We start from the raw sequence: 13,280 nt of genomic DNA on the forward strand, positions 1-13,280 counted from the left end.
CTATTCCTCTCCTTTTTCCCACTACAAAAGAAGACTATATAAATAGCCTAATTATCTTTGTAGCAGACAGAGCCAGGGCCATAACTAGGAGTGTGTGAGTGATGCTGCCGACAGAGTCCTGTGTATAGAATGTCGCTGCCCCAAACTCATGCTCCTGGCTAGCGGCAGTGCTGACATTGCAGTCTGTACAGCCGATTGGAGAGTCCTCAGGATGCTCCATACAGTGCTGCTGCCTTGTTACTCCGCTGCACAGAACCAATCAATAAAATGTTTATCTAATTATAGTATTAAAACATGTATGGTTCCTAATTTACAGTAAAAGTAATAGTCACCTCCAACAAAGACACCACCAAGTTTATATTCTTCAGAAGACTTCAAATAGGTCTAAAATGGGTATAAAAGTAAATGGAGAATGTAATACTATAACAATGTATACCATAAATAAAAGGTTGTGTATTATCTACGACCTGTTTCAGCACTAATCTTTACTATTTAAAGGAATTCCCTATGTTTAACATGCATGTACTGTAGGAGGCTTCAGTGCCTGATCTGTAGCAAGCAGCTTCCCTGAATAGACATGTCTATTTTGTGACGTCATATGCTTAACATGAACATACTGTACATATAGCAATATTGCTTACCACTTTGTTCCTTATTTAGGGGCCTATGTTTAATAATCTGGGCAGTACTGCAATATGCATCAGTCCGTAATGTGCTTGACTTTTCAATTTTAAGTAAAGTATCCCCTCTGTGTACTAAAATTTATTTTTTTGGGACAGCGGTTGCATGAATCAGTGCTTTTAATTTTTTTGAAAGACTCCTAAGTATCTGCGAGATTCCCACCATTGCCCTGTGTGGAGTTTGTATATTTGCTCCATGCTTGCGTGGGATTTCCCTGGGTACTCCGGAATTCTCGCTTTTTGGAGTTTGATATATAAGTGTCAGACCATAATCTCCACTGATAATGACTGCGGTCTGCAGTGCTGTTTAGCCTTTTGCAGGAGATTTCTGTGAATTCCCACTGTGACTAGGATTGTTATGAATACATAAAACCCCAAATGATCTACGTATATACATCATACTAGGCTAAACAAGAATGTGGTGCTAGTATTGTGATAACCCAGATATTCAACCAGCATTTGTTATCTATTTAATCCATAAATGTACACAATGTTGTTTTAACTCTATTAAATTACACAATCAAATATAAGAGTCCTAATAGTTTAACTAATAATGACAAGGAATATTTTACCTACCAATACAGCTTTGTAAGCTTTGGTCCTGTATACTAAATTAAGACCTTTGCAGGTAAATCTGAGGCATAGCAATCCATGAGGCACCAAGAACTTGGTCAAAGACACTAAGTGGGAAAAGTTCATGTCACCCCCAGCGCCATGCGTCAGAACAACTCCATATAGAACTCCAGTCCAAGTGATGGGGACAGAAACCACAGCATCCAGGTATTTCACCCCAAAGGGAATTTTAATATTTTCCTAGAAAGGCAAAAACAGAAACTGCTACTTCTTTGAAAAAGAAAATACAGAGTCAAAAAGGTCTCACATCTTTATACCACCTTCCCCTATAGCACCAACCTCACCATAAGGGGCAGATGCAATTAGTGAAATTACAGTGGGCTGGTTTTCCCCTCACACGTCCATCACCTCTGAGATTCATACCAGAATGTTACGCCAGAATGCTAGTCAATGGGGCATATTAAATTAGCCGCGGAGCCGATTCAATTCCCACGCATTAATCCCCAAGGGGTGTATACTTTTCCATGCAGCTCCTGAAGCTGAAAAGTCTGCAAGAAAAATACACTAAAAGCAATAAATTTCCATGTGTGGTAATCCCTGATTTTTTTGGGTGCGGGGAAAAGGCTATTTAATTTAATAGCCTTTGTTAATTGAAAATGCCCGTTAAATCCACTTCTAAAGTATGTTCGCTTCAAGTGTGCTTCATAATGTATTCATTTGATTTACCAAAAAACACCTGTACAGAACCCTGTACGGGTGTGGATCATCAAATCGACGGTATCTAGTTCGACAATGTTTAGGTCGACCACTATAGGTCGACAGTCACTAGGTCGACAGGGATGGAAGGTCGACAGGGTTACTAGGTCGTCATGTGTTAGGTCGAGAGGTCAAAAGGTTGATATGAGGTTTTTTTTGGGGGGGTTTGTGTCGTTTTCTTCGTAGAGTGACTGGGAACCCCAATTAGTGCACCGTGTTCGCTCGCCATGCTTCAGGCAAGGTGCCTCGCTTTGCTCGGCACAGATTACCGTTCCAATCGTAGTCCACATGGATCGTTAAGTATGAAAAAGTTAAAAAAAATAAAATTGAAAAATTCATGTCGACCTTTTGACCTGTCGACCTAGCAAATGTTGACCTAGAAACCCTGTCAACCTTCCACCCCTCTCGACCTAGTGACTGTCGACCTTGTTGACCTGGACAGTGTCGATCTTCAGACCGGATCCCACCCTGTACAAACTGTACCCTACAGTATGGGATCAAATCAATTAGCCGCAAGGTGGACGGGTTGCCGTGGCAGTGACATGGAAACCTCCAGCACCTCATCTCATTCCCCAAGTAGCCAGATCTTGTAGATTTTTGTACGCAGCACTATATGGCTGAGAATTAAAATCAGCTAGTAGAGATGGACATTGCATTCATAAGGTTTAACATCATCAATGTTTATGTTGTGATAGTACTGGGGTAATTTTTTTACCAATCGATGGCGGCTTTCCAATGGCAGCTGTCACTGAATGGTGTAGAAGCAATGGACATTTGATGTTAAAAAACAGAAAATTAGTTTTTTAACATAGAGAACGGCTGAGAGACTATTGTGCAAACATGGTTTTTGCACATACAGTATACGTGAACTATTACAGGTTGAGAATCCCTTATCCAAAATGCTTGGGGCCAGAGGTATTTTGGATATCGGATTTTTCCGTATTTTGGAATAATTGCATACCATAATGAGATATCATGGTGATGGGAACTAAATCTAAGCACAGAATACATTTATGTTTCATATACACCTTATACACACAGCCTGAAGGTAATTTTAGCCAATATTTTTTATAACTTTGTGCATTAAACAAAGTTTGTGTCTTCATTCACACAATTCATTTATGTTTCATATACACCTTATATACACAGCCTGAAGGTCATTTAATACAATATTATTAATAACTTTGTGTATTAAACAAAGTTTGTGTACATTAAGCCATCAAAAAATAAGAATTTACTTACCGATAATTCTATTTCTCGTAGTCCGTAGTGGATGCTGGGAACTCCGTAAGGACCATGGGGAATAGCGGCTCCGCAGGAGACTGGGCACAAAAAGAAAGCTTTAGGACTACCTGGTGTGCACTGGCTCCTCCCCCTATGACCCTCCTCCAAGCCTCAGTTAGGATACTGTGCCCGGACGAGCGTACACAATAAGGAAGGATTTTGAATCCCGGGTAAGACTCATACCAGCCACACCAATCACACCGTACAACTTGTGATATGAAACCCAGTTAACAGCATGATAACAGAGGAGCCTCTGAATAGATGGCTCACAACAAGAACCCGATTAGTTAACAATAACTATGTACAAGTATTGCAGACAATCCGCACTTGGGATGGGCGCCCAGCATCCACTACGGACTACGAGAAATAGAATTATCGGTAAGTAAATTCTTATTTTCTCTGACGTCCTAGTGGATGCTGGGAACTCCGTAAGGACCATGGGGATTATACCAAAGCTCCCAAACGGGCGGGAGAGTGCGGATGACTCTGCAGCACCGAATGAGAACTCCAGGTCCTCCTCAGCCAGGGTATCAAATTCATAGAATTTTGCAAACGTGTTTGCCCCTGACCAAGTAGCTGCTCGGCAAAGTTGTAAAGCCGAGACCCCTCGGGCAGCCGCCCAAGATGAGCCCACCTTCCTTGTGGAATGGGCTTTTATTGATTTAGGCTGCGGTCATCCTACCGCAGAATGCGCCAGCTGAATAGTGCTACAAATCCAGCGCGCAATAGACTGCTTAGAAGCAGGAGCACCCAGCTTGTTGGGTGCCATCAGGATAAACAGCGAGTCAGTTTTCCTGACTCCAGCCGTCCTGGAAAAATAAAATTTTCAGGGCCCTGACTACGTCCAGCAACTTGGAATCCTCCAAGTCCCTAGTAGCCGCAGGCACCACAATAGGTTGGTTCAAGTGAAAACCTGAGACCACCTTTGGGAGAAACTGAGGACGAGTCCTCAACTCTGCCCTATCCATATATAAAATCAGAAAAGGGCTTTTACATGACAAAGCCGCCAATTCTGACACACGCCTGGCCAAGGCCAAGGCCAACAGCATGACCACTTTCCACGCAAGATACTTTAGCTCCATGGTTTTAAGTGGCTCAACCAATGCGACTTTAGGAAATCCAACACCACGTTGAGATCCAAAAAGTGCCACAGGAGGCACAAAAGGAGGCTGAATATGTAGTACTCCTTTAACCAAAGTCTGAACTTCAGGCAGTGAAGCCAGTTCTTTTTGGAAGAAAATCGACAGAGCCGAAATCTGGACCTTGATGGACCCCAATTTGAGGCCCAAACGTCACCCCTGCTTGCAGGAAGTGCAGGAATCGACATAGTTGAAATTCCTCTGTCGGGGCCTTCATGGCCTCCCACCAAGCAACAAATTTTCGCCAAACGCGGCGATAATGTCTTGCGGTGACATCCTTCCTGGCTATGATCAGGGTAGGGATGACTTCCTTCGGAATACCCTTTTCCTTTAGGATCCGGTGTTCTACTGCCATGCCGTCAAACGCAGCCGCGGTAAGTCTTGGAACAGACAGGGTCCCTGCTGCAGCAGGTCTTGTCTAAGCGGCAGAGGCCAAGGGTCCTCTGCCAGCATCTCTTGAAGTTCCGGGTACCAAGCTCTTCATGGCCAATCCGGAACCCCGAGTATGGTTTTCACTCCTCGCCTTCTTATTATTCTCAGTACCTTGGGTATGAGAGGTAGAGGAGGAGACACATAAACCGACTGGTACACCCACGGTGTCACTAGAGCGTCCCCAGCGATCGCCTGAGGGTCCCTTGACCTGGCGCAATATCTTTTCAACTTCTTGTTGAGGCGGGACGCCATCATGTCCACCCGTGGTCATTCCCAACGGTTTACCCGCATTTGGAAAACTTCTGAATGAAGTCCCCATTCTCCTGGGTGTAGGTCGCCCATCGGAGAATCCTTGTGGCTTCTGCCATCGCCATCCTGCTTCTTGTGCCGCCCTGTCTGTTTACATGGGCGACCGCCGTGATGTCGTCTGATTGGATCAGTACCGGCTGGTTCTGAAGCAGGGGCCTTGCTTGGCTTAGGGCATTGTAAATGGCCCTTCGCTGCAGAATATTTATGTGAAGCGAAATCTCCTTGGAAATTTCTTCCCTGTGTGACTGCACCCCAGCCCCGAAGGCTGGCATCCGTGGTCACCAGGACCCAGTCCTGTATTCCGAATCTGCGGCCCTCTAGTAGATGAGCCCTCTGCAGCCACCACAGCAGCGACACCCTGTTTCTTGCTGACAGGGTTATCCGCTGTTGTATCTGTAGATGGGACCCGGACCATTAGTCCCACAGGTCCCACTGGAACGTCCTTGCGTGGAGTCTTCCGAATGGAATTATGCTTCGTACGAAGCTACCATTTTTCCCAGGACTCGTGTGCATTGATGTACCGACACCTGTCCTGGTTTTAGGATGTCTCTGACTAGAGATGACAACTCCTCGGCTTTTTCCACTGGAAGAAACACTCTTTCCTGGTCTGCGTTCAGAAACATTCCCAGGAACAGAAGACGTGTCGTCGGGACCAGCTGTGACTTTGGAATATTGAGAATCCAGTCGTGCTGTTGTAGCACTTCCCGAGAGAGTGCTACCCCCACTACCAACTGTTCTTTGGACCTCGCCTTTATCAGGAGATCGTCCAAGTACGGGATAATAAAAACTTCCTTCTTGCGAAGGAGTATCATCACTTCTGCCATTACCTAGGTAAAGACCTTCGGTGCCGTGGACAACTCCACCGGCCACGTCTGGAACTGATAGTGACAGTCCTGTACCACATATCTGAGGTACTCCTGGTGAGGAGGGTAAATGGGGACATGCAGGTACGCATCCTTGATGTCCAGGGAGACCCTGTAATCCCCCTCGTCCAGGCTCGTAATATCCGCCCTGAGCGATTCCATCTTGAACTTGAATCTTCTGATATAAAAGTTCAAGTATTTTAATTTCAAGATGGGTCTCACCGAAACGTTTCGGTACCACAACCACTGTGGAATAGTAACCCCTTCCTTGCTGAAGGAGGGGCACCTTGACAATCACTTGTTGTGATTATAGTGTTGAATATCCACCAACACCGTCTCCCTGGCAGAGGGAGGTGCCGGTAAGGCAGATTTTAGGAAACGGCGGGGGGAAGAACGTCTCGAACTCCAGCCTGTACCCCTGAGATACTACTTGAAGGACCCAGGGATCCATGTGAGAGAGCCCACTGTCCGCTGAAATTTCTGAGACGGGCCCCCACCGTACCCGGGTCCGCCTGAGCAGCCCCCGCACCATGCTGTGGACCTACCGGACGCAGGGAGGACTTCTGCTCTTGGGAACTAGCTGTGTGTTGCAGCTTTTTCCTCTACCTTTGCCTCTCGGCAGAAAGGATGAGCCTCTAGCCCTCTTGCTTTTCTGGGGCCGAAAGGACTGTACTTGATGATACGGTGCTTTCTTTTGTTGTGGGGTAGCCTGTGGCAAAAAAATCGATTTCCCAACAGTAGCTGTGGAAACGAGGTCTGAAAAACCATCCCCAAACAGTTTTACCCCCTTATAGGGCAACTTCCATGTGCCGATTCGAGTCGGCATCGCCTGACCATTGCCAAGTCCATAACCCCCGTCTGGCGGCAATGGACCTAGCGCTTATTTTTGATGCCAGCCGGCAAATATCCCTCTGTGCATCACGCATGTATAAGACCACGTCTTTTATATGCTCTATTTTCAGCAAAATATTGTCCCTATCCATAGTTATTTTCCGACAGGGAATCTGACCACGCAGCGGGAGCACTGCACATCCATGCCGAAGCAACGGCTGGTCGCAATATAATGCCCTAGTGTGTGACTGTATCTTATAGGGTAACCTACTGCTTTCTATCAGCAGGTCCCTTCAGGGCGGCCGTATCCGGAGACGGTAGTGCCACCTTTTCTGATAAGCGTGTAAGCGCTGTATCTACCCTATGGGGTGTTTCCCCACGTGACCTATCCTCTGGCGGGAAAGGGTACGCTGCCAATAACCGTTTTAGAAATTATCAATTTCTTACCGGGGGAAGACCACTCTTCCTCACACACCTCATTTAATTTCTCAGATGCAGGAAAAAATAAGAATTTACTTACCGATAATTCTATTTCTCGTAGTCCGTAGTGGATGCTGGGGACTCCGTAAGGACCATGGGGAATAGCGGCTCCGCAGGAGACTGGGCACATCTAAAGAAAGCTTTAGGACTATCTGGTGTGCACTGGCTCCTCCCCCTATGACCCTCCTCCAAGCCTCAGTTAGGATACTGTGCCCGGACGAGCGTACACAATAAGGAAGGATTTTGAATCCCGGGTAAGACTCATACCAGCCACACCAATCACACCGTACAACTTGTGATCTGAACCCAGTTAACAGCATGATAACAGAGGAGCCTCTAGAAAAGATGGCTCACTACAGCAATAACCCGATTTTTTTTTTTTTTTTTTTTTGGTAACAATAACTATGTACCAGTATTGCAGACAATCCGCACTTGGGATGGGCGCCCAGCATCCACTACGGACTACGAGAAATAGAATTATCGGTAAGTAAATTCTTATTTTCTCTAACGTCCTAAGTGGATGCTGGGGACTCCGTAAGGACCATGGGGATTATACCAAAGCTCCCAAACGGGCGGGAGAGTGCGGATGACTCTGCAGCACCAATTGAGAGAACTCCAGGTCCTCCTCAGCCAGGGTATCAATTTTGTAGAATTTTACAAACGTATTTGCTCCTGACCAAGTAGCTGCTCGGCAAAGTTGTAAAGCCGAGACCCCTCGGGCAGCCGCCCAAGATGAGCCCACCTTCCTTGTGGAGTGGGCATTTACAGATTTTTGGCTGTGGCAGGCCTGCCACAGAATGTGCAAGCTGAATTGTACTACAAATCCAACGAGCAATAGTCTGCTTAGAAGCAGGAGCACCCAGCTTGTTGGGTGCATACAGGATAAACAGCGAGTCAGATTTTCTGACTCCAGCCGTCCTGGAAACATATATTTTCAGGGCCCTGACAACGTCTAGCAACTTGGAGTCCTCCAAGTCCCTAGTAGCCGCAGGCACCACAATAGGTTGGTTCGGGTGAAACGCTGAAACCACCTTAGGGAGAAACTGAGGACGAGTCCTCAATTCCGCCCTGTCCGAATGGAAAATCAGATAAGGGCTTTTACAGGATAAAGCCGCCAATTCTGACACGCGCCTGGCCCAGGCCAGGGCCAACAGCATGACCACTTTCCATGTGAGATATTTTAACTCCACAGATTTAAGTGGTTCAAACCAATGTGACTTTTGGAACCCAAAAAACTACATTGATATCCCAAAGTGCCACTGGAGGCACAAAAGGAGGCTGTATATGCAGTACCCCTTTTACAAACGTCTGAACTTCAGGGACTGAAGCTAGTTCTTTTTGGAAGAAAATTGACAGGGCCGAAATTTGAACCTTAATGGACCCCAATTTCAGGCCCATAGACACTCCTGTTTGCAGGAAATGTAGGAATCGACCCAGTTGAATTTCCTCCGTCGGGCCTTACTGGCCTCGCACCACGCAACATATTTTCGCCAAATGCGGTGATAATGTTTTGCGGTTACATCCTTCCTGGCTTTGATCAGGATAGGGATGACTTCATCCGGAATGCCTTTTTTCCTTCAGGATCCGGCGTTCAACCGCCATGCCGTCAAACGCAGCCGCGGTAAGTCTTGGAACAGACAGGGTCCTTGTTGGAGCAGGTCCCTTCTTAGAGGTAGAGGCCACGGATCCTCCGTGAGCATCTCTTGAAGTTCCGGTTACCAAGTCCTTCTTGGCCAATCCGGAGCCACGAATATAGTGCTTACTCCTCTCCATCTTATCAATCTCAGTACCTTGGGTATGAGAGGCAAAGGAGGGAACACATACACTGACTGGTACACCCATGGTGTTACCAGAGCGTCTACAGCTATTGCCTGAGGGTCCCTTGACCTGGCGCAATACCTGTCGAGTTTTTCCCAACGGTTTATAATCATGTGGAAGACTTCTGGGTGAAGTCCCCACTCTCCCGGGTGGAGGTCGTGCTGAGGAAGTCTGCTTCCCAGTTGTCCACTCCCGGAATGAATACTGCTGACAGTGCTATCACATGATTTTCCGCCCAGCGAAGAATCCTTGCAGCTTCTGCCATTGCCCTCCTGCTTCTTGTGCCACCCTGTCTGTTTACGTGGGTGACTGCCGTGATGTTGTCCGAATGGATCAACACCGGCTGACCTTGAAGCAGAGGTCTTGCTAAGCTTAGAGCATTGTAAATGGCCCTTAGCTTCAGGATATTTATGTGAAGTGATGTCTCCAGGCTTGACCATAAGCCCTGGATATTCCTTCCCTGTGTGACTGCTCCCCAGCCTCGCAGGCTGGCATCCGTGGTCACCAGGACCCAGTCCTGAATGCCGAATCTGCGGCCCTCTAGAAGATGAGCACTCTGCAACCACCACAGGAGGGACACCCTTGTCCTTGGTGACAGGGTTATCCGCTGATGCATCTGAAGATGCGACCCGGACCATTTGTCCAGCAGGTCCCACTGGAAAGTTCTTGCGTGGAATCTGCCGAATGGGATTGCTTCGTAGGAAGCCACCATTTTACCCAGAACCCTTGTGCATTGATGCACTGAGACTTGGCTCGGTTTTAGGAGGTTCCTGACTAGCTCGGATAACTCCCTGGCTTTCCCCTCCGGGAGAAACACCTTTTTCTGGACTGTGTCCAGGATCATCCCTAGGAACAGAAGACAAGTCGTCGGAACCAGCTGCGATTTTGGAATATTGAGAATCCAATCGTGCTGCCGCAACACTACCTGAGATAGTGCTACACCGACCTCCAACTGTTCCCTGGATCTTACCCTTATCAGGGAATCGTCCAAGTAAGGGATAACTAAAATTCCCTTCCTTCGAAGGAATATCATCATTTCGGCCATTACCTTGGTAAAGACCCGGGGTGCCGTGGACCATCCATACGGCAGCGTCTGAACTGATAGTGACAGTTCTGTACCATAAACCTGAGGTACCCTTGGTGAGAAGGGTAAATTTTGACATGAAGGTAAGCATCCTTGATGTCCCGAGACATCATGTAGTCCCCTTCTTCCAGGTTCGCAATCACTGCTCTGAGTGACTCAATCTTGAATTTGAACCTCTGTATGTAAGTGTTCAAAGATTTTAGATTTAGAATCGGTCTCACCGAGCCGTCCGGCTTCGGTACCACAACAGTGTGGAATAATACCCCGTTCCCTGTTGCAGGAGGGGTACCTTGATTATCACCTGCTGGGAATACAGCTTGTGAATGGCTTCCAAAACTGTCTCCCTGTCAGAAGGAGACATCGGTAAAGCCGACTTTAAGAAAAACGGCGAGGGGGAGACGTCTCGAATTCTAATTTGTACCCCTGAGATATCACCTGAAGGATCCAGGGGTCTACTTGCGAGTGAGCCCACTGCGCGCTGAAATTCATTGAGACGGGCCACCCACCGTGCCTGATTCTGCTTGTAAAGCCCCAGCGTCATACTGAGGGCTTGGCAGAGGCGGGAGAGGGTTTCTGTTCCTGGGAACTGGCTGATTTCTGCAGCCTTTTTCCTCTCCCTCTGTCACGGGGCAGAAATGAGGAACATTTTGCCCGCTTGTCCACGAAAAGACAGCGCCTGATAATACGGCGTCTTCTCATGTTGAGAGGCGACCTGGGGTACAAACGTGGATTTCCCAGCTGTTGCCGTGGCCACCAGGTCTGAAAGACCGACCCCAAATAACTCCTCCCCTTATTAAGGCAATACTTCCAAATGCCGTTTGGAATACGCATCACCTGACCACTGACGTGTCCATAACCCTCTACTGGTAGAAATGGACAACGCACTTAGACTTGATGCCAGTCGGCAAATATTCCGCTGTGCATCACGCATATATAGAAATGCATCTTTTAAATGCTCTATAGGCAAAAATATACTGTCCCTATCAAGGGTATCAATATTTTCAGTCAGGGAATCCGACCACGCCAACCCAGCACTGCACATCCAGGCTGAGGCGATTGCTGGTCGCAGTATAACACCAGTATGTGTGTAAATACATTTTAGGATACCCTCCTGCTTTCTATCAGCAGGATCCTTAAGGGCGGCCATCTCAGGAGAGGGTAGAGCCCTTACAAGCGTGTGAGCGCTTTATCCACCCTAGGGGGTGTTTCAGAAATGTGTAAAACATTTTTCATTGCCTCAATCATGTAACGAGTGGCCCTACTGGAAGTCACATTTGTCTCTTCACCGTCGACACTGGAGTCAGTATCCGTGTCGGTGTCTATATCTGCCATCTGAGGTAACGGGCGCTTTAGAGCCCCTGACGGCCTATGAGACGTCTGGACAGGCACAAGCTGAGTAGCCGGCTGTCTCATGTCAACCACTGTCTTTTATACAGAGCTGACACTGTCACGTAATTCCTTCCAACAGTTCATCCACTCAGGTGTCGACCCCCTAGGGGGTGACATCACTATTACAGGCAATCTGCTCCGTCTCCACATCATTTTTCTCCTCATACATGTCGACACAAACGTACCGACATACAGCACACACACAGGGAATGCTTTGATAGAGGACAGGACCCCACTAGCCCTTTGGGGAGACAGAGGGAGAGTTTGCCAGCACACACCGAAGCGCTATATATATATACAGGGATAACCTTATATAAGTGTTTTTCCCCTTATAGCTGCTGTATTGTTAATACTGCGCCTAATTAGTGCCCCCCTCTCTTTTTTAACCCTTTCTGTAGTGTAGTGACTGCAGGGGAGAGCCAGGGGAGCTTCCCTCCAAAGGAGCTGTGAGGGAAAATGGCGCCAGTGTGCTGAGGAGATAGGCTCCGCCCCTTTTTCGTGGACTTTTCTCCTGCTTTTTTATGGATTCTGGCAGGGGTTAAAATTCATCCATATAGCCCTGGGGGCTATATGTGATGTATTTTCGCCAGCCAAGGTGTTTTTATTGCTGCTCAGGGCCCCCCCCCCTAGCGCCCTGCACCCTCAGTGACCGAAGTGTGAAGTGTGCTGAGGAGCAATGGCGCACAGCTGCAGTGCTGTGCGCTACCTTGGTGAAGACAGGATGTCTTCTGCCGCCGATTTTCCGGACCTCTTCTGTCTTCTGGCTCTGTAAGGGGGCCGGCGGCGCGGCTCTGGGACCCATTCATGGCTGGGCCTGTGATCGTCCCTCTGGAGCTAACGTCCAGTAGCCTAAGAAGCCCAATCCACTCTGCACGCAGGTGAGTTCGCTTCTTCTCCCCTTAGTCCCTCGATGCAGTGAGCCTGTTGCCAGCAGGTCTCACTGAAAATAAAAAACCTAAACTAAAACTTTCACTAAGAAGCTCAGGAGAGCCCCTAGTGTGCACCTTTCTCGTTCGGGCACAAAGATCTAACTGAGGCTTGGAGGAGGGTCATAGGGGGAGGAGCCAGTGCACACCAGATAGTCCTAAAGCTTTCTTTAGATGTGCCCAGTCTCCTGCGGAGCCGCTATTCCCCATGGTCCTAACGGAGTCCCCAGCATCCACTTAGGACGTTAGAGAAACTACTAATAGTTTTCTCTCACCAAACACAATACCCTTTTATGTGGTACCTGGGGTATAATCATAAATGTGTAATACATTTTTCATTGCCTCAATCCTGTAACGGGTGGACCTATTTGGAGGGTACACCAGTCTCATTGACGTCGACATTGGAGTCAGTATCCGTGTCGACATCTGTGTCTGTTATCTGAGGTAGCGGGCGATTTTAGAGCCCCCCATCACATTTGAGACGCTGGAACAGGCACAAGCTGAGTAGCCGGCTGTTCTGTGTCGTCGACCTTTTATGTAAGGAGTTGACACTTTCACGTAATCCTTCCATAAGTTCAACCACACCAGTGTCGACCCCGCAGGGGGTGACAATATATTTACAGGCATTCGCTCCGCCTCCACCTCATTATCCTCCACATACCTGTCGACACAGCCGTACCGACACACCGCACACACACAGGGAATGCTCTGATAGA

At 47.7% G+C, this 13,280-nt stretch overlaps 1 protein-coding gene across 3 annotated transcripts in view; it reads right to left on the reverse strand.

Annotated features, from left to right (window-relative positions):
- Window positions 1-13,280, reverse strand: part of TEX30 (testis expressed 30) — a 59,263-nt gene that overhangs the window by 30,361 nt on the left and 15,622 nt on the right. For all 3 annotated transcript variants that reach the window (XM_063953202.1, XM_063953203.1, XM_063953204.1), the window contains exons 2-3: window positions 1,257-1,493; window positions 333-384 (exon numbers count right to left, since the gene is read on the reverse strand). In XM_063953202.1, coding sequence (XP_063809272.1) covers window positions 333-384; window positions 1,257-1,493 — 289 coding nt within the window. The remainder of the gene's footprint in view (window positions 1-332; window positions 385-1,256; window positions 1,494-13,280) is intronic.

Source organism: Pseudophryne corroboree, chromosome 2 (genome assembly GCF_028390025.1).
Source record: "Pseudophryne corroboree isolate aPseCor3 chromosome 2, aPseCor3.hap2, whole genome shotgun sequence".
Lineage (NCBI taxonomy): Eukaryota > Metazoa > Chordata > Amphibia > Anura > Myobatrachidae > Pseudophryne > Pseudophryne corroboree.